Source organism: Sus scrofa, chromosome 6, assembly GCF_054392235.1.
Source record: "Sus scrofa isolate SSC_HxYL_T2T_F1_AM1 chromosome 6, Sscrofa_HxYL_maternal_Yorkshire_Landrace_v2.0, whole genome shotgun sequence".
NCBI classification, from domain to species: Eukaryota; Metazoa; Chordata; class Mammalia; order Artiodactyla; family Suidae; genus Sus; species Sus scrofa.
The window spans coordinates 99,265,850-99,287,066 of record NC_139388.1 but is presented as its reverse complement, the minus strand read 5'-3'; the positions used below and the strand labels follow the sequence as shown (position 1 = coordinate 99,287,066).

At 39.6% G+C, this 21,217-nt stretch overlaps 3 protein-coding genes across 5 annotated transcripts in view; all 3 read left to right on the top strand.

Annotated features, from left to right (window-relative positions):
* RHBDL2 (rhomboid like 2) overlaps window positions 1-4,464 on the top strand; it is a 41,814-nt gene extending 37,350 nt beyond the window's left edge. Inside the window, exons 7-8 of one of the 2 annotated variants that reach the window (XM_005665240.4) lie at window positions 411-472; window positions 2,288-4,464. In XM_005665240.4, the coding sequence (XP_005665297.3) occupies window positions 411-472; window positions 2,288-2,467 (242 nt within the window). In that variant the 3' untranslated portion in view covers window positions 2,468-4,464. 2 annotated transcript variants of the gene reach the window in all.
* A 4,610-nt stretch (window positions 4,465-9,074) lies between these two features.
* On the top strand, window positions 9,075-10,772 carry GJA9 (gap junction protein alpha 9). The gene has a single exon (XM_021095982.2). The coding sequence runs from the start codon at window positions 9,075-9,077 to the stop codon at window positions 10,620-10,622; it is 1,548 nt and encodes a 515-aa protein (XP_020951641.2). The 3' UTR covers window positions 10,623-10,772.
* Window positions 10,773-11,883: 1,111 nt separating this feature from the next.
* Window positions 11,884-20,525, top strand: MYCBP (MYC binding protein). 2 transcript variants are annotated; one of them, XM_005665239.4, is made up of 5 exons: window positions 11,884-11,971; window positions 12,166-12,238; window positions 16,346-16,394; window positions 16,631-16,760; window positions 17,901-20,525. In XM_005665239.4, exons 1-5 carry the CDS (start codon window positions 11,888-11,890, stop codon window positions 17,913-17,915), a joined length of 351 nt encoding a protein of 116 aa, XP_005665296.3. In that variant the 5' UTR covers window positions 11,884-11,887; the 3' UTR covers window positions 17,916-20,525.
* Window positions 20,526-21,217: the final 692 nt, after the last annotated feature.

Sequence of the window (21,217 nt, the reverse complement as noted above, 5' to 3'; positions counted from 1 at the left end):
TTCTCCTTCCTCTCATTGTATGTTCTCTGTAGCACAAAGTACCTTTGGATAATACTGTATCTTTTACTTATTCTCCTTCCTGAACTGGACTTTCAGCTCCATGAGGCTATCTGATCTGTTCATTGCAGTATCTCCATCACCTAGAATTGTGCCTGGCACATGGGAGATAATCAATAAATACTTGCTGGAAGAATACAGCTAGACCATGGGATAATGATTGTATCCCTTCCATGGCACTGCTGTGAGAATTACTGATACAAAGTTAGTACAGGTGGAGCTTGTAGAACAGTTCCTGGCACAGAGTCGGTCTCAATAAACGTTGGCTGCTACCATCCTTAGGGGGGAACCAGAAGCAACTGGAGTGGTGGTGTGGAGATCCTGGGGCTTCATCAGGCTGTTTTCCCTTCTAGTTGCGTTGGACATGGGATTTGCTCTCTACAGAAGGTTCTTTGTCCCTGCAAACGGGTCCCCGGTAAGTTCAGTTTATTATTTGCTCAATGAAAATTTGTTTACCTATCATATCGATAGCTAAAAAGGGTCACCAAATAGGGGCAACAATTTTGAGATGGAGAGCAGTCAAATTTCCTTTTGGAAGTTAAGAAAATTTCAAAGGAAATCAGCCATTTGGACTGTCCTGTTTACTTCTCTCTCTCATCGCCTTGACAACTCTCTGCACCTGCCATACTGTACCTCTTCCAAAATGGGAGAGAAGGGACTTCACTGTCCACAGAGAGTATAATGAAGATTGGAAAGCAGGAATAATATGGGCCTAGGTGAATTTACAATGTCAAGAAAACTAAGATTTCCAGTTTATTGGAATTGGCCATTGAGTTTGGTAGTCTCCATTTAGTATTTGTGTGTATGTATTACCTGCGTTTTAATTGAGACGTTTCATTTATGTCAGATCAGACTCTGCTCCTATAGAGATCCCTCAGGGCACCTCGACTCTTGCTCCCTTGGTTGGTATTATACAGAACCATCCTAAATGCAATGATGACCAAGAGGAAAGAGAAATGATGGCTCTATCTTTTATATCAGTCAGTGAAATGACATACATTTTTTTTTATTAAAGCATAGTTGATTTAGCAGTTCCTGTTGTGGCACAGTGGAAACGAATCCGACTAGGAACCATGAGGTTTCGGGTTCAATCCCTGGCCTCCCTCAGTGGGTTAAAGGATCCAGCATTGCCGTGGCTGTGGTGTAGGCTGGCAGCTGTCACTCCGATTGGACCCCTAGCCTGGGAACCTCCATATGCAGGGGGTGTGGCCCTAAAAAGCCAAAAAAAAAAAAAAAAAGTATAGTTGATTTACGATGTTGATTTCTGCTATACAGCAAGTTGACCCAGTCATGCATATAGATATACATACATTCTTTTGTTTACATTATTTTCTATCATGGTCTGTCCCAGGAGATTGGATATAGTTCCTCGAGCTGTACAGTAGGACCTCATCGCTTATCCATTCTAAATGTAATAGTTTGCATCTACTAAGTCCAAACTCCCAGTCCATCACAGTCCCTCCCTCCTCCCCCTTGGCAACCACAAGTCTGTTCTCTATGTCTGTGAGTCTGTCTCTGTCCTATAGATAGGCTCATTTATGCTATATTTTAGATTCCACATATAATTGACATCACATGGTATTTGTCTTTCTCTTTCTGACTTACTTTACTTAATATGATAATCTCGTTGCATAAAATGACATTATCTTTTAGTTTTGCATGTACTGGAATATCTCCTCTCTGTATACATGGAGTTTTGTGTCTCTTTTGCCTCATTACTTGCTCTTCAGACTTTTAAGGCTTTTTAAAAAATTGAAGTCAGTTGATTTACAATATTGTGTTAGTTCCAGGTGTACAGTAAAGTGATTCAGTTATACATAAATATATATTTTCAGATTATTTTCCATTATAGGTTATTATAAGATATTGAATATTATTCCTGTGTTATGCAGTTGCTTACCTATTATCCTTGCTGCTAATCTATTTTATACATAGTAGAATGTATTTGTTAATCCTACACTCCTAATTCATCCTCCTCCTTCCCCTTTGGTAACCCTAAGTTTGTTTTCTATGGTTTCTGTGAGTCTGTTTCTATTTTGTATATGGATTCATATGTATTATTTTTTTTTAGATTCCACATATAAGTGATATATAATATTTGTCTTTGAGACTTTTGAGACTCTTGTTTCACTGGGATGGCATTTGTTTTTTGTAAGAGTGATGCAGCTGAAATACGCAGTAGCACTTTTTTTTTTTTACTTATTTCCCCTTTTCTTGCTTTTCTCCTAAGGTGTCTTTTGCAGCTCACATTGCAGGTGGATTTGCTGGAATGTCCATAGGCTACACCGTGTTCAGCTGCTTTGATAAGGCACTCCTGAAAGATCCAAGGTTTTGGGTAGCAATTGCAGCTTATTTAGCTTGCGTCTTATTTGCTGTGTTTTTCAACATTTTCCTATCCCCAGCGAACTGACTTGCCCCTAACACGAACCGATGAATGAGTAATGCCATCTGGGGAAAAAAACAAACAAACTAGAATTCTATGAAGAAACAGAGAAGTTCCAGCAAACGCTAACAATTTTATAAAAAGGCCGAAACACTCCTGAAGTCATTGGTTTCAAAGGCTGCTTACAAAAGGAGTTATGGTTTAAGGAAGGGGCTCCTCTGAGTGTAAAGGGGAGGAAGAGGAAGAGAGAAAAGGGAAGGGAAATGAGAGAGAGAGACGGGCTTTCTCCTAAGCATGTGCTGTGTGGGTCTGTATCCTCTAAAAGAGATTTGCTCTCTTGGGAGGATATAGTGTAGAGACTGCTTGATAGAATCCACAAAAAATGTACTATGCTGATAATAAAACCTTTCATATCTGTCAGACTATTGATTATCACTTTCCATCTGGTTCGAGTTGATAGGTCACTGTTTATATGCATTATTGCTAATCTTTTTTGTTTGTTTTTTAGGCAGCACCTGCGGCATTTGGAAGTTCCCAGGCCAGGAGTCAAATCAGAACTGCAGCTGCTGGTCTACGCCACAGCCACAGCAATGCCAGATCCCAGTCACGTCTGTGACCTACAGCTCATGGCAACGATGGGACCCTTAACCCACTGGGTGAGGCCAGGGATCAAACCCACATCCTCATGGATACTAGTCAGGTTTATAAGCTGCTAAGCCACAACAGGAACTCCTATTTGCTAATCTTTTTAACAACATGAAAGACAACTACTTCTCTATATCTTAGAGAGGAAAATATGCAAACTCTTCCAAAAAAAAAAAAAAAATGAAGCAACTTGTCTAAGAGGGGGCAGATTTAAAGGTTGGCTTGACAGCCCATACTCTCCTGCCTATCCCTACTGTGTTCCCCAAATACCGAAAGTTAACGAGTTCACAGGAGTATGGGAATAAGCATTTCTGTGGGTGCACCGGGAATGGTAGAAATACCTTATAATAAGAAGACTGATAATTCTCTTGGCAGCTAGTTTAAGAGCTGAACAGTGTGTCTAGAGTCCCAAGGAACTTGGAATTGTATTCCTGGCGCACACTATGTACCTGGATTCTTTGGAGTTTCATGTATAAGATTCTCATCCTTCACATGGCTGGTGGCTCTCCTATGAGTGGGTAGGATTTCTTTACAAAAGGCAAAATGTCATATCTGAAAGCTGAGATGCCTGTGTCCTTTTCCTGTAGAGCACCCAGACTGCTGGCCATTCTTTGTCCAAAATAGTAGTTTTAGGTCATCTGAATGTAAGAAATACATTTTTTTCCCTCTTTCATCATCAATATGTTTTATTTATAAACACTTACCTTAATATGTTGCTGTATTCTGAAAGGAGCATATATTGCTTAATTAGATATACTGAGAAAAGCAGTATTTTAGAATTTGGGGAAAAGCTGATCTGGGATTTGTTTAAAGTTTTCTTTTAAATTGTATTGGAATTTAGCTGATTTACAATATTGTATTGGTTTCAGGTGTATAGCAAAATGAATCAGTTGTGCATATCTATTCCTTTTCCCAGAGAGGTGATTACAGAACCTATTGAGTAGACCTCCCTGTGCTATATAGTGGGTCCTTGTTACTATCTATTTTATATATAGTAGTGTGTATGTGTTAATCCCATCCTTCCAATTTACCCCTCCCCCTCTACAGTTTCCCCTTTGGTAACCATGAGTTTCATTTTGAAATCTGTAAGATTTTTTTTAATAAATAAGTTCATTTTTATTATATTCCACATGTAAGTGATATCCTATTTGCTTTTCTCTGACTCACCTCACTTAGTATGATAATCTCTAGTTGCATCCAAGTTGCTGCAGATGGCATTACTTCATTCTTTTTTTTCTGTCTGAGTAATGTTCCATCACATATATATGTACCATATCTTCTTTATCCATTTGTCTGTTTATGGACATTTAGGTTGCTTCCATGCTTGGCTATTGTAAGTGGTGATGCAATAAACATTGGGGTGTATGTATCTTTTCAAATTATGGTTTTCTCTGGATAGATGCCCAGGTGTGGGATTGCTGGATCATATAGTAGTTCTCTATATTTAGTTTTTTAAGAAAACTCCATAGTGTTTTCCATAGTGGTTTTACCAATTTACATTCCCACTAACAGTGTAGGAAGGTTACTAAATTTTTTTTTGAAATTTGAGTATGAAAACACAACTATGTTCTTGGTTAAACAAAGATTTTTATAAGAACTTAAAAGATAAGAACCCTTTTTAACTTACTACCCCAAACCTGCTCTTTTTTCTGGTGATGACCATTGTTAAGAGTTGGGTGTGTGTATACTCTCAAACTTTTTCTACCCAGGATGAGCAGAAAAGGAAATGGGTTTTAGCTGATAGCAGACTCACTCATGGCACTGAACTACACTGAGTCTGTTGTATACCCCAAAGGGATATTTTCAGACAACAAGTAGAAGATGACTATAGTATAACTTCCTGAAGCATGATTTGCTTCTCAGATTTACACAAACTAAGAAAGGTTTGGGTTAATACCACTGTTTTAACTATTTAAATACATATATATGAAAAGTAGGTTTTTAACAGGATAAATGAGATCAAACTACATCTATTTCTGTAACTTGTAGAATATGACTCAGGATCTTTCTTTTAGTTCACAGAGATCATTATTCTTTGAATTGATGAATGATAAAGATGCACTATAGTTTATTTAGCCATTCCTCTATTGAACACTTAAGTTGTTGATTTTGTACTATTACTAACGGTGCTATGTGAATATCCTAGTATGTGCAGTGTGTCTTTCAGAATGAATGAATGAATATTTCAAGCATCTAGAAGCAGAAATCTTATGTTAATTTTGCTAGATTTAATCTGCTTTTTTTTTTATTTTATTTTTTTAGGGCCACACCCATGGCATATGGAAGTTCCCAGGCTAGGGGTCCAGTTGGTGCTGCAGCTGCCAGCCTACGCCACAGCCACAGCAATGCTAGATCCAGGTCACCTCTGCAACCTACACCACAGCTCATGGCAATGCCAGATCCTTAACCCACCGAGCAGGGCCAGGGATGAAACACGCATCCTCATGGATACTAGTTTGTTTCCACTGAGCCACAGTGGGAACTCCCTAATTTATATATATATATATATATATATATTTTTTTTTTTTTTTTGCTTTTTAGGGCTACACCTGGGGCATATAGAAGTTCCCAGGCTAGGGCTGAATTGGAGCTGCAGCTACAGGCCTATAGCACAGCCACATCAACATCAGATTTGAGCCATGTCTGCAATCTACACCGCAGTTTGCAACAATGCAGGATCCTTAACCCACTGATCAGGGCCAGGAATTGAACCCACATTTTCATGGATACCAATTGAGTTCATTACTGCTGAGCCACAGTGGGAAGTCCAAATAATACTTTAATTTGTATTTCTCTGATTACTTAGTGCTTTTAAATTTAATTATAATTTATATATTACACATACTATGCAATTTACATAATCACATAAACATGTAAAAATATGAATATATATAAATAAACATTTTTCCCTTATGAAAAGGTTGCATTTAATCTGAAAAGTAGTTATTATTTGGCAAAGAAGCACAGGGAAAAAGTATTCATCTGCTGTCACCAACCCACCAGGTCAAGAGCTCTGAAGAGAGATCTTTAATGACCTAAAGTGCTGTTATTGTTGATAACAGAAAGCTAGACAGAGAAATAGGATTCATCTAACTATGAAATCGGACATGACTCATTGATTATTAAGACCGATGATAAAGAAGTTATTATCTAGTTAGATTTTTTTTTTTTTTTGGTGTGAGAAACACTATTTACATTACCAAAAACAGTGATATCTTACTGGGTTCCCCAGGGGGCAAAATTACCATTAAAAAGGCATGTAAACATCTGATGTTTTAAATCTGACATCTCTGAATTATGGAGGAACCATTTATTCAGCTTAATTTGGGGCTCACAATTTTAGTCTCCTAAACTGTGCTGTATTACTAGAAATTTTGGAAATATTCTTTATCCATGCTGTCCAATAAAGTAGCCACTAGGCCCATGTAGCTCTTTAAGTTTAATTAAAATTAAATAAAATAATTAATTAAAATTAAAAAAAAATCAGTTCTGTTACACAAGCCACATTGCAAGTGCTCAATACTGTGTGTTACTAGTAGCCACCTTATTGGATGGTGCAGATAGAGTCCATGCCAGCATCACTGCAAAAAGTTCTATTGGATAGAGCTGTTTAGAAGCAAGAATAAGAGAGGGAAATGGATTTTAGATGATGGCTGACTCACCACACTGAACCAAAGCGAATTTGCTCTGCATCTGCAAAGGGACACATTCAGAGAATAAGGTGAAGATGGCTGTGGTATAACTTTTAAGCATGATCTGCTTCAGATTTACCTAAACCACAAAGAAAGGTTTGTGTTAATTTGTCTTAGCTAATTAAGAGTAATCTGAATTTTTTTCTTTCACTTTTGAATTCTATAGTACTGTATCTATGTTTACCAGTACTCATGTCATTTTCTATGAAATCTTTAGAACCTAAAATTTGAATCTAAATACTACTACTTCTTTCAGGAAATACCATGCTCTTGTCCTTTAAAGAAAAAAAAAAAAAAGATCTTTTCTTTTTGTGATTATAAAAGTAGAGTGCTGATGGTAAAAAAAAAAAATTAAAATATATATAATTAGAAAATATTAAGTCAATTGTTATCACACTACCCAGAGATAATTATAGTATTTTGATGGAGATCCCTTCTAGGCTTTTTTGTATGTATCTCTACAAATATATAAATTTACAGTAATAGGGCCATACTATTCTGTTTTAGAAGCTGAATGTTACTGAAACAGTATATCAAATGTCTTTTTATTTTAGTATATATTTATTATTTCTACTGGATTCATAGTACCACACTGTGGACATACTATTATTTATATGTACAATACAATCTTTCTCGATAATTATTTTGGATGTTTTCAAGGTATGATTGTTATAAACAACAACAAAAAGAATAGCTTTGCTTACACTTTAAAGTACTTTGGGTTGTTGGGTCAAAGAGTATACTACCATTAACATAATAAAGTCAAATATAAATTTTCTCTGTCTCAGGAATATGACTAAATTTTAGGTTGATGCTTTTGCAAGTCTTTTGAACTATATAAATCTTTAAAAAAGGAACTCAAGACTCTAGAACCTGTGACTTAAAAAGTCAGAATGTTCATTGTTTGACATACCTAATTTAAATAATTAAACTTTTAAGAGAAAAAGTAATGTCCTAATATTTCTTTCATGAAAGTTTCGAGTGTGCTTGAAGAGGAAAAAAATAACAGTTTAGTAAAACAGGTAAGAGCTGACTTCAGAGCCATATTGACTGAGTCTGAATGCCAGTTCTAGCTGTGTGATCTTGGGTAACTTAAGGTGTGCCTCAGTTTCCTCATCTGTAAAATGGGGAAACATACATAACTCATAGGATTTTTGTGATAAACATATCTTGTGGCTATAACATCCCAGTATGTTGTCTGACTGTGTAATATTTCCCTTTCTATAAGGGATATAGGACATACATTTATATATTAAATGAAAGTGAATGAAAATATTCACTCTTTTTTCCTTTGGGATTTATTTCCTCTTAGATATCATAGGATATCAACTCTAATATGAAACCTACTGGCTGATAATCCAAGTATCTAAATTATAACTCTCCTGCTGCTCCCTCCACAAAGCAAGCTACATATCCTAACAAGGTCAAATACTGTTACAATGAAAATGTCTATAATGCTACCACTATACCAATGATCCATTTATTTCAAGTAATATCTAATAACATCCTGGTAGCATATAATAGTTGAAAATTTCTGGGGTTTAAGATAATAAAAATTCACAAAAATTTTTATGCCAAAGTATAGTAATAACTTTATAAATATTCACAGATATATTACTGAAATGATTTCTGAAAATGCTCAAAAACTGCCAGAAGGAAACTAGAATTTAGACATTCAGATGTGGATTAAAAGAACTTGGATGGGAGAACTAATCTAAATTCTTATAGCAAGAGCCAGATCTATTTCCTTTAGTTTCATTTGATGCTATAAGCTTGCTGGATTACAAAATGAAACACATGAATTTTCCTGTGTGCATAAATGAGAATTAAAAATCATTGACTTTGGGTTTCGCTTTTATATGAAATAATCTTAATAAACAGGTTTGTAAGATCAAGTTGGTAATTTTAGGAACCTCTCCAAAAGTTCTCAGATAAAAAAAATAAAACAACAACAAACTTCAGCCAAGCAAGAAGATACCTTTTTTACAGGGACTCCTACAATTCTACTCTTCATAGAGAATATATACAACCCCCCAGGTATCTTTTTTTTTTCCTCCCATTGCATTATAAGGTCTAAACATAAATGATTTAAAATTACTGATATCTTGTACATATCCTTGATAACAGATTATTACAACTTTCTAGGGAAAAAGTACAGCAACCAGCATGCTGAAACAGTGATGCTTTGTTCATATTTTGGCTATAGGTTTGGCTTAAGAACTAGCACACCCTTCAGAATGGAAGAATTAATCTGCCTCCTATTTGATGGGGTTCAGAGCTAAGAAGGCTAACTAAGCATGGGGGACTGGAATTTCCTTGGGGGCATTCTGGAGGAAGTTCACATCCACTCCACCATGATTGGAAAGATCTGGCTCACCATCCTGTTCATATTTCGAATGCTTGTTCTGGGTGTAGCAGCTGAAGATGTCTGGAATGATGAGCAGTCTGGCTTCATCTGTAATACAGAACAACCTGGCTGCAGAAATGTGTGTTATGATCAGGCTTTTCCTATATCCCTCATTAGATACTGGGTTTTGCAGGTGATATTTGTGTCTTCACCATCTCTGGTCTACATGGGCCATGCTTTGTACCGACTGAGGGTTCTGGAGAAGGAGAGGCAGGTGAAGAAAGCTCAACTGAGAGGAGAACTGGAGGGGGTAGAGCTTGAAATGCCTGGGGACCGGAAGAGACTGGAGCAAGAACTTTATCAACTGGAGCAATGGAAACTAAATAAAGCTCCGCTCAGAGGAACCTTGCTTTGCACTTATGTGATACACATTTTCACTCGATCTGTGGTTGAAGTTGGGTTCATGATTGGACAGTATCTTCTATATGGATTTCATTTAGAGCCTCTATATAAATGCCAGGGCCATCCGTGTCCAAATATAATTGATTGTTTTGTCTCTAGACCTACAGAAAAGACGATATTTTTATTATTTATGCAGTCCATAGCTACTGTCTCAGTTTTCTTAAATGTTCTAGAAATTTGCCACCTAGGTTTTAAAAAGATTAAAAGAGGGATTTGGGGACAATATAAATTGAAGGACAAGCAAAATGAATTCTGTACAAACAAGTCAAAACAAAACCTTGCCAAATATCAAAACACATCTGCAAATTCACTGAAGCGACTCTCTTCTGCACCTGATTACAGTCTGTTAGTGGAGAAGCAAACACACAGAGCAGTGTACCCTAGTTTAAATTCATCTGTATATCAGACAGATCCTGATAGTCACCGTGGAAATGATGAGAGAGGCATTTCGAATGAACAGGAAACTGTACTTTCCAACAAGATGTGCACACTTAGTACTGCCTGTGGTCATCTTCAAAACGTCAGCTCAAGTAATAAAGAAGACACTCATAAAATCTCTGGAAAAGAAGTTAATGGTAACCAGGTGAGGGGAAAAAGAGAAAGTGACAGCGAAGACAGCAAAAGGAACCACTACCCTAGAGGTTACCGTTCTATTCCAGGTGATGCTATAGATCTGAATGATCATACCGGACAGGCACCCCAAACAGCTTTCTCTTTGCCTGCTAACTGCACCTGGAAACCAAAGTGGTTTTGTGCTACATGGGGTCCCTCTGCAGAAAATGAAAATCAGGCATTACCTCCTAAAGGTAACCTCAAGGGCCAGCTCAGAGAGAATCCAGTCAGAACCCTTCCTCCTTCACCGGGAGACTTCCAACCACCTGACATTCCAGACACTCCTGATTCTTTGGGAGTGTTGTCCTTTGAATCTGAGTTGGTCAGAACCTGTGACAACCCTGCTGCGAGTCCTCCACAACATTCTGTGTCACTGACAAACAACCTCATTAGTAGGCGGGCTCCCACCGACCTTCAAATCTGAATGGCTGTTGGCTTTTAGACAGTCTACATATTACATTATTACAGAAGTAGCCTAGTGACCGTGAAGCAGACAGAACAGATAAGGGCAGCTAGGAAGACCAGATGTTTAGCCAGACAACTGCAAACCCATTTAAAAAAGGGAAAATGGCTCTAATTCTGAACTGGGAAAGGAGTAGTTTCAAGTGCAAACACAGTTACCAAATTGGGATTACTTTTTCACGGGCTCTCTTCAAAATATGTGATAACTAATTTTGGGAAAAATCACATGTTCAGAATCGAAGCTAAATGGAACCAGGTTTTTCCTTGAAGGGAGCACAGCATTCAGAGACTGTCCTTGATCTATGTAATACCCTCTTTTAGTTATTCATCTTTTATTTCTGGATACCAGTTAAATCTTGCCTCTGGGACTGTAGTCTATAGTTTCCTTAGAGACTGCAACCTAATGTGTCTTGAATATAATCATAATGTTGCTATCTAGTAAATAAAAACTTAAAAAGATTGGTTGCTTTCTTTCACCAGTTTATAGCATCGTGATTCCATGCCAGGATCAGAGTCTTGGCTCTACAACTCACTGGTCATCTAACCTCGCCAGTTTACTAACAGAACCTACCTTACAGGGAAGGTGTGAGGATTAAAATAAGAAACATAGGTGTTTAATGCACTGCGGGGCACACAGTAAACGCTCTAAAGCCTAGCTCTTATTAGCATATTAATGCTCATCCTCCGTAGGCCCACGTCCAGCGGGCACAAAACAAGGAAACTCCAAGCATAAAATCTGGAGCCGAAACATACGATTCTAAGCAGTCTTCAAGCCATTGGATACAAAGGTTGCCCTCGTCGGTCGCGTGCAATTTTTCTAGACGAGTCGACAAGCCAGCACAGATAGGCTGCCGCAGCACTTCCGAGGTTCCATTTGAGACAGGTCCGCCCACTCTCGGTGTCCAGAGACCCTCCTCTCAGGAACCAGTCCTAGAGCGCCAGGGCTCCGCAGGCCCCGCCCCCTGGCGCCACGCCTATCTTTAGCCCCACCTGGACTCCAGCTCTTTTCCAAAACCTAGCCTCCCGCTAAGCAACGGAATCTCTGGGAGACCGGAAGAGGAAGGAGAGGTGCTGCTTCATTAGCCAGAAGGGCGGGCGTACGCAGCCTCGTTCGGCTCAGCCCACCATGGGGCATTCAGAGCGTCCTGGTCGCCATGAAAACAGGCCACACCCCGGCGATCCCAGACCGTGCTTCGCAAGTGCGCAGGCGCATCCGCTCTTCCGCGCATGAGCAGTGCTGCTCCGAGCCCGCCAGCCACGGTCTCAGGCGCCAGCTACGCCGCTGCCGCTGTCACTATGGCCCATTACAAAGTGAGGGGGGCGCGGCGTGGCTGGGGGCGTGCGGGCGGTAGCCAGCCGCTGGTCGGCTCGGGTGGGAGTGGGGGTGCGCGCGCAGGTTTTGGGGGCTCGAGGTAGCGAGGCGGAGGCGGGGTTGCCGGACCCCCAGCGCCTTCTTCCTGCTCCGGCCCCCCGGCTTTGGCCACTGACCCGCCGTGTCTTCTCAGGCCGCCGACTCGAAACGCGAGCAGTTCCGGAGGTACTTGGAGAAGTCGGGGGTGCTGGACACGCTGACCAAGGGTGAGCATGGGCCAGGAGAGGGTTCCTCGTGCCCTAGTCGTGCTTCTCGGCGCTGCGTCCCTGTCGGGCCATGGCGTGGGGAAGGAGGGGAACAGGTGGGACCCGTCGAGGTCCGGAAAGGTGGGCCTCGGGGTTCAGCGGGGACCGACGCATGTCTGGCTGTAGGACGCCGCCCGGGTAGGGTAGCCGTGCTCACGCTACCACTCTCCCCGCGGGGAGTGAAACTCTTGCAGCTGTTGCAAAGTCCCTCCAACTTCCGTTGCTTTGCCTCGAGCAGCCGCAGTGAGCCTGTTTGCTAAAGACCTTGAGCGCCCAACTCCCCCCTGACAGTTTTTGCGGAGTCTTCAAAATCCTGTACAGAAGCACTTTTTGTCGAACAAAGGGCAGGTGGGAAAATAACGATTTGAAAGCAGGCTATAAAGTAGTTAAGTGCACCTAATACTCAAAAGTAGCGGTTTGGTTGTGGTTTTTCAAATCAACCCCATTTCGTAGTACATATAAATTCCTACTGTGTGCAGACTTCATAATTAAAGTAGAATTAGTTTAAAGAGCTCGAAAGCACATCAAAATGTTTATACTGTTTTCACTTTTTAAAATGGAAGCTGTTAAACTGTATCTCTTACTCTCGGGTTCATGATCCAAATAGATGAATAAGGTGCTTGAAACCAGACGGTTCCAAGAAATAGCGATTTCATTAGCTAAGCAGAAATGAGAATGCCTGTTATGGCTCCCTCAGCTTATTGGCTGGGCCTTTAAAGAGTGCAGGAGAGAAGATTTGGCAGGGATGATGATCTGGGTCCATATGAGAGGTAGAGTAACTATCTGGGAAATAATTTGATAACTGTTCTTTGGCTGGAAACAAAGGTTAAGGAAAAATTCTGGGAGAATAACAACTCTAGGTCTTCGGAGAAAGCAGGGCTTTTAATTCCCAAGGATGGGCTGGTAGTGTTGAATTGCTACCTACCTTAGGATCAGGTACCATTTTCCTACATCTTTGCAAATAAATTTCAGTAAACATAAAGGAACTACATGAAAGCACTGTGCTGTCATCCTGGGAAGTACCAGAGACTCTTGGAATTTCATCGACCTTCCCCTCTCCTCAATAAACTCCATAAGCTCATTTTTTTCATTTGTTTAACCATTTTATTCAGGTCTTTGTGTTAGGCACTGGGGATACAACAGTGGGAAAACAATAAGTCCCTGCTCTCAATGAGCTTATTTCCTAGCTGGGGGAGACAGATAACACTTAGCGTCAGCCAGTAGCAAGTTATGAACAAAAATTAGCAAGGGGGATAAAGAGGGATGAATGCACCTTTTTTATATAGAGGGGCAGGAGGAAGGCCTGTCTTTAACAGTTGAGCAGGGACTTGAATGTAGCGTGATGTCAAGAGTTTTAGGAAGTGTATGGAGGCCAGAATGGCTGGATAGAGTGAATGGCACTGGTAAAGGGCAGAGAAGTGACTGTTTCCGGAGGTAAATGAAGATATTTAGATATTTGTGGCCATACAAGGATTTTCCTGCGTGAGAGATTAGAAACCACTGGAGTCTTCTTTTGCCTTGCTGACATCTATTGTATTCCCTCAACCTCCCTAGATTTCCAGTCTCCTAAATAATATCAGACAGAAGAGTATCTATTAATATGAGCTTTTTAAAGCCTGATTCTGTGTACTTCATACAGATTTAATTTATAATCCAGCTTATTTCCAAGACAATTTGGAACTACTAACATTAAAACGATCAGGAAGTGTTCCTGTTGTGGTGCAGTGAAAACAAATCCGACTAGTAACCATGAGGTTGCAGGTTGGATCTCTGGCCTCGCTCAGTGGGTTAAGGATCTGGCATTGCTGTGGGCTGTGGTGTAGGCCAGCAGCTGTAGCTCCGATTGGACCCCTAGCCTGGGAACCTCCATATGCGGTTTGTTGCGGCCCTAAAAAGCAAAAAAACAAAAAACAAACAAAAAAACTGATAAGGAGGTGTAAAGATAAAGATTTAAGTCATTTGGAAGAAGAGGCATTTTAGTTATTTTGAGCACTATATCAGCCTCTGAAAATCCTGGCTGCTAAGGCAAAAAGGGAAACACTGGGTAGAGTTCTTGTCTGTTTAAAAGGAAGTATATTTCGTCTACAGAAAAGCACAGGAAACTTGACATGGTCTGTAATTATCACCCTTGTAAGTACCACTGATAGAAATTGAGAAGCTAAAAGAAAGGGTAGGGGGAGAAGAGGGTTTTAAGAGTATTCTTGTCTTATAAAATTAGGATTTGGTAGAGATCATGGAAGAAACAGAGGTTTGAATATATAGTTTGAAGAAAAAGGTAATAGTAGAGGGATTAAAGTATATTGTAACATTGAGAGAAAACAGAAGGAGAGGAGAGGGAAATAGTGTGAATACACCAATTACTCAAAAATACCGCTCTAAGTACGTTTAGAAGAGCAACTATCAGAACTTAATGTAAGTTGTTAGTAGTAGTTTTCCATTTAATTTTTTATACTGTCTGTATTATTTTACTGAATCATTAAAACTTAAATAAAAGGGAAGCATGTAAATTGGTCTACCATAGTAGTTCTTAATTTGGTGTCTAGATATGCATATTTTTTTTGTGTGTAGTTTTTGTCTTTTTCGGGTTTTTCAAAGAGGTCCATGCACAAAAAAATGAGCAATGGTTTAGAGAGATTTTTATCTAAATAGTGCATCTAAATAGTGTAATAGGAATTTGTTTAAGATGAAAAAGGTAGTGCTGACGTGAACTACTGGATATGAAACCACTAAAGTATTTAATATTGATTTGAGCACACTGATTACTGGTAAAGTTTTTGGTTGGTGGTTATTTAGCATGTTATGTGTGAAACTTCATTATTGAAGAACATTTTTGAAGTCAAAGCTTCCTCCTTCCAGTAATTAACCATAGCCTTCCAGAATTTTTCTCCACTGTACCTACCTTGTTTTCATCCCTCTATCACTTTAGTGCAGATCACTAACTTTTAATTAAAAAAAAAAATTTTTTTTTTTGCTTTTTTTTTTAGGGCTGCACCTGCAGCATATGGAGGTTCCCAGGCTAGGGGTCTAATTAGAGCTACAGCTGCCAGCCTACGCCACAGCCACGCCAGATCCAAGCCCTGTCTTTGACCTCCATCACAGCTCATCGCAACACCAGATCCTTAACCCACTGAGCAAGGCCACGGGTCGAACCTGCAACCTCATGGTTCCTAGTCGGATTTGTTTCCACTGTGCCACAATGGGAACTCCAATTGCGTTCCTGCTTTCATTTATTTATTTTTTGTTTCTGTTTTTGCTTTTTAGGGCCAAACCTGGGGCATAAGGAAGTTCCTAGCTAGGGGTGGAATCAGATCCAAGGCTGCCAGCCTGCACTACAGCTCACAGCAATGCTGGGTCCTTAACCCACTGAGCGAGGCCACAGATTGAACCTGAATCCTCAGGGATATCATATCAGTTGGGTTCGTAACCTGATGAGCCACAACAGGAACTCTGCTTTCCTGCCTTTAGATCCTTGTCCCACCTGTCAGTCTTCCACACAGGAGTCAAGAGTGATCCTGTCATTCCGCTGCTTAAAACTGTTAATTACCTGCCATTTTGTCCTTAGGTTCAAGGGCTGACTGAACTTGCAGGATCCTGTAGTCTCCCCCACACCTCAGTTTTCCAGCTTCCTTTCCTGCTCCGCCCCCTGTTCACAACACCATCTAGCCATACTTGAATTTTCAGTTCCTTAATATGTTGTGCTTTTGCCCCTGGCCTTCCCTTTTTATCTGAAACCTTCATTGCCTAGGTTTCAGGTCTTATTTCCCTTCCTTGGGGAAGGCTTCCCTGCTGCCTTAGGCCGAAGAAGGCATTCTTCCAATGTGCTCCCATAACCCATTATCCTATATTGCTGCTTGATAACTTTTTTTGGTCTAGTTCCTTGCTTATCTCTTGCACAAGACTTTAAATTCACTGAGAGCAAGGACCTTGTCTGTCTTGTTCACCATGGTATGGACAGTCCTGGCAGTGTGCATGGTGTATAATAGGCACTTCATATTTACTGGGTTATGGAATATAATTTCAAACATTTAAAGACTTTAATTGTTGTTTTTTCTGCTTTTTGATTTGCAGTATTGGTAGCCTTATATGAAGAACCTGAGAAACCTAATAGTGCTTTGGAGTATCCTTTTCACCTTCCAAGTCAGAAAAAGGCCTTCATTTTTTTTGAACTCTGATTTTTAAACATAGATAATAACTTTTAAAATACTTTCAATTTTTGAAAAAATTTGAGTATTTGGATTTTGATCTCTGGGTAAATATTGGTGGCAGGGTGGGGTGACTCTCATCAGAGAGTTATTTCAGAGGGCTATTTCACTAGTTTCATTCAGCTCAAGTAAATTCTTAACTTGATATTAGTTTTTTAAAGCATCACTTAGGAGCTGCTACCCCAGAAAACCCAGAAATAGAGCTGCTTCGCCTAGAATTGGCAGAAATGAAAGAGAAATATGAAGCTATTGTAGAAGAAAATAAAAAACTGAAAACAAAGGTAACATTTTTGAAAGAATTCATGTTAAAAATAAGTTCACCTTTAGTGATCATATGATCGCAACCTCACTAAAATGGACAGTAGGGGAGGGAGGAGGGTGAATATCAATCTCAGTTAGTTGCAAGGCCAAGCTGACGCCCTGTCGAGAAAACCACAGGCAAAGTGTAAATAGGATGAGCAAAGTGTGGTCAAGAAAAGGTTCTTGGGAACCTTCAACCAAAAGATGAGAATATTGGTTTATAGGTAAACAGAGATTTCTCAGAGTCTTAGGCAGCTGGTTTGAGTAGGACAGTACAAGGCCCCTGCTTTGTGAATGTCACCTTAGACTGGGCAGTGCATGTAGTGCACAGTCATATGTGGTGGCCCTGTAATGGTAACTCTGTAAACTTGTCTGCCCTTAAGTCTCTGTAAACTGGTTTGCACTCTTTGCCTAGTGCTGAAGTTTTTTCTTTGTTTAAACTCCTGTGAGAATTTTCATAAACTTCAAATGAGTCAACTTAAAGTCTTTGAGGTTTTACTGCATTCTGAATCACATAATGCATTTCACCTGACTCCAGGCATTTCTCATAATGTGTCTGATCTCAACAAGTTTGTGAGATAAGTGAAACAGGCACACAGACTGTTTTATAGGTGAGGAAACTAAAGCGCAGTGAAGTCTAACTTCTCGAATCCCACAGCTAATTGGAATAACTCAAATCTTAGTTTTTGCAGGGAACCACAACTCAGCAAAGATTATGCATGCATTATTTTAAATTGTCCACAACGTGTAAATGCCAGATAACTTTTTCACATCCTTTAAGTCAAAGATGTTAGCTGCTCTTCATTGACTGGCTAGATTTTTTTTTTTTTTTTTTTTTTTTTAAGGGCCATATCCATGGCATATGGAGGTTCCCAGACTAGGGGTCAAATTGGCGCTGTAGCCACTGGCCTACACCACAGCCATAGCAATACCAGATTTGAGCTGCATCTGTGACCTACACCACAGCTCACGGCAACACCAGATCCTGAACCCACTGAGCGAGGCCAGGGATTGAACGTCCTCATGGATACGAGTCACATTCATTTCCGCTGAGCCATGACGAGAACGCCAACTGGCTAGATTAATATATGTCACATGATTCTTTTTTTTCTACTTTTTAGGAGAAAGTTCACTAAACATATTGTGGAGAGGAAGAAAATACTATAAGCTACAACATCTTTTGGAAAGATATAGATTACTGGACATCAAGTATTTGTGCAGTGCAGTCATGACTGGCAATTAAATTTTAGTTTCCCAGTAATTTTAAAGGCTTAAATAAAAAGAGCTTTCATTAGGTTTAAACCATCACTGGGTGGTTTAAAAAGGATAGGATTTTAGTATAAACTCACTGATTCAGTAGTTAAATTGAATATAGTAGTTAGCTCATTTTGTTACTTTTAAGCTTTTTAAGTTTTTAAGTTCTTTACCCAATTTAGAATAAAATTCACCTAAATTCCTCTGTCTTTGCCCCATAGCTTGCTCAGTATGAACCACCTCAGGAGGAGAAGCGTGCTGAATAGGATTCTTCTCAGTTGAAAAGACCCTGAAAAATGGTTTTGTATGACTTGAATAGTTTGTATAGTCTATAATCTTTTCTGAACAGATGCTATAGCACTCTTTTAATATGTTAAATTCACCTATCACACTTTAACTGTTATAAACACATATACTTAGAATCACCAATAAAAACTCAATATAACTTTCTTTGGGTCTTAAAAGCAGGAGAATCAAAAGTGAATCCTGGAAAAAAAAAACAAAAAACAAAAACAAAAACAAAAACAGAACAGAGCCATCTAATTCATTACCTTAAAAGACATTCTGTTTATTAGTCTGACTAGGAATGATGGTACTGGTTGTACTTTAGCCAAGGAAGTTTAGCATGGAGCAGTTCCTTGGTTTAGCTCAGGATATGAGCACAGGTACGGTCATTCTTTAAAATGAAGATGCCGCTGTTGTTTATCTTCTCCATAGGCAGCTGGAGAGATCTGTGTGACATTGATGCTGTTGCATGGGGTCTCATGAATCTTCTGCTCTAGTTTATATTATGTGGAACAAATGACTCTTCTTTGCCACCACTTTGCCTTAGATAACTGTGTGTGTGCCAGTGTGGACTCTGACACCACCTTTCCTTCTATGCAATCATGCCCTATCTGATAATGTTGCCTTGCTTTGCTGTGTGCTTCAGCGGGTCCCAGTTGCACCTTGGCCTTTCTGTGTTGTTCAATTTGCTGTCATAGCAGTTACCCTTATTGTAATTTATATAACTTTAAAGAGGATCACACTGTTCCCCTGCCTTACTTAGTTGCTTAGTTGAACACAGAACAGAGGCAATATAAAATTCTGAGTTCATGCACAAGCTGGGATGAGAAGGGGAATGAGCCATATAATGTGGAAAATTATAGTTTGCGGGTATAATTATATAGTGCTTTTTTCCCTCAAAGTATTTTTCTAGCCTTGAATTCATTTTATCTTCATTATCCCTGTGAAGTAGGTAGGCAAGTATGAGGGGAGGTTGGGTGCTGAGTTTTTAGGCCAAAGACTGATATGAATACAAATTATTTGCTAACTGTAGAACCTTGGGCCCATCAGTTAATTGCTCTGAGATTCACTTTCCTCATCTGTTAAATAAGAATAATATCTGTGCTGCCTACCTCACAGGGTTGTTGTGAGGGTCAAATGGAATGTATGTGTAAGATTTGTAAATGGTAAAGCACTATATTCTTATTTGTTAGTCCTTTTTCCTTTCTTGGAAGACCTATAGTCAGATGTTTTGTGTAATACGGATCACTTAACTTTTCTTATTGATTGACTGGCATTATGAAGAAGTACTCCTACTTCATGTATTGTGTCCCTGTTGTTAGAGAACTGCTTTTATTTTTTGGTCAAAACAAATGCAGAATACAAAACAATCCAATGAAAGCTGGTTTAACTAGCAAAAGCTTCAGCACCTGCTGGACGCTGTGACTAAGCCAATTATAAGAGCATTTCAATCAGTCATGTTGGCAGGAATGTGGCAATGGTCTGTGCCTCTTCTAGTCACAAGTTTGTTTTTGGAGGGGAGCCAGATACTGTTGGAAGAACATTCACCTGAATTTTGGTTTATCTTTTACCAGTTTGAGTGCCTCCTGCATGGACAGCAGTGGGCTGAGTGCTAGGTGTTATAAAGATGAATGACTTGAAGTTAGTCATAAGACATGTATATAACCAATTACAATGTAGCATAGGATAGAAATAACAATAAAACATGGCCCCATGGGGGTTTTGGAAGAGAGGGATACTTGGCTTCCTTAAGCAATTGGTAATGACAGTCCCTTTGTGGATACAGGCAAGTAGAAACTTTTTCTGACAACCAACCCTCATTTGCTTTTTTCCCCCAATGGGATTGCCATTAGTATTTATGTAAGTCAGGTGACTGTTTCTTGAATGATCCTTTTGAACAGAATGGCAACCTGTGGGTTGGATAATCAGACTTAGGGGGAACTGACCTGCTTAAACTCCTTAAACCAGTCAGTGCTATATGTAAGAATTCAGGGTCAGCCTGGCCTCTGGAGGCCCTCTTCAACATTTCTGTCAAGGATCTGGATGAAGATAGTGTACAAGAAGATATTCAGTGGAGAAAAAAGGATCCGATCCATTCAGTTCCTGCTGTGCTTCAGCTGTCTTATCTATAAAATGTAGATTTCATGTCTTGCCTACCTCACAAGGTGTTGTAAGGATCAAATTAAATATTACGGATGTAAACAGTACCTTGCAAATTGTGAAGGTCTACATATGGGTCAGATGGTAGTAATGCCAATTCTGTAACTGCTGCATGGATTGAAATGAGCTTGGAGGTATTAACAACTTAGAGCACTTAAACTTCTTCATGGCCTAAACCAAAAAAGTTGAAATATCAAGTCTTATATTTAGGTTAAAAAATGCAGCTATACAAGTTTAGGCACTAAGATTTTTGACACAGTGCTACTAGATGCAGTGATAACCAGTGTGAACCCCTTATAATCTGGATATTTAAAAAAAAATTCGGAGTTCCCATCGTGGCGCAGTGGTTAACGAATCCGACTGGGAACCATGAGGTTGCGGGTTCGATCCCTGCCCTTGCTCAGTGGGTCCGGCGTTGCCCTGAGCTGTGGTGTAGGTCGCAGATGCGGCTCGGATCCCGCGTTGCTGTGGCTCTGGTGTAGGCTGGTGGCTACGGCTCTGATTAGACCCCTAGCCTGGGAATCTCCATATGCCATGGGAGCGGCCTAAGAAATAGCAAAAAGACCAAAAAAAAAAAAAAAAAATTCCGTTTGGGAAAACATTGATAGAAACATTACCCAGCTGCTAAGCAGTCACCCTGAAAGCTGTATTGGTTAGTACTGTGTTGTAGATGTCAGACATTTCATGATATTGATGAGCTGAACTGCATATAAAGGAGAGTACATTTGAAAATAGAAGG

Excerpts from the sequence above, each read along its gene's own strand:
- GJA9 (XM_021095982.2), top strand. The coding sequence starts at position 9,075 with ATGGGGGACTGGAATTTCCTTGGGGGCATTCTGGAGGAAGTTCACATC.
- MYCBP (XM_005665239.4), top strand. The coding sequence starts at position 11,888 with ATGAGCAGTGCTGCTCCGAGCCCGCCAGCCACGGTCTCAGGCGCCAGC. Across the intron at positions 12,239-16,345 it reads GCTGGACACGCTGACCAAGG|TATTGGTAGCCTTATATGAA; the intron begins GTGAGCATGGGC and ends TTTGATTTGCAG. Across the intron at positions 16,395-16,630 it reads AAACCTAATAGTGCTTTGGA|TTTTTTAAAGCATCACTTAG; the intron begins GTATCCTTTTCA and ends ACTTGATATTAG.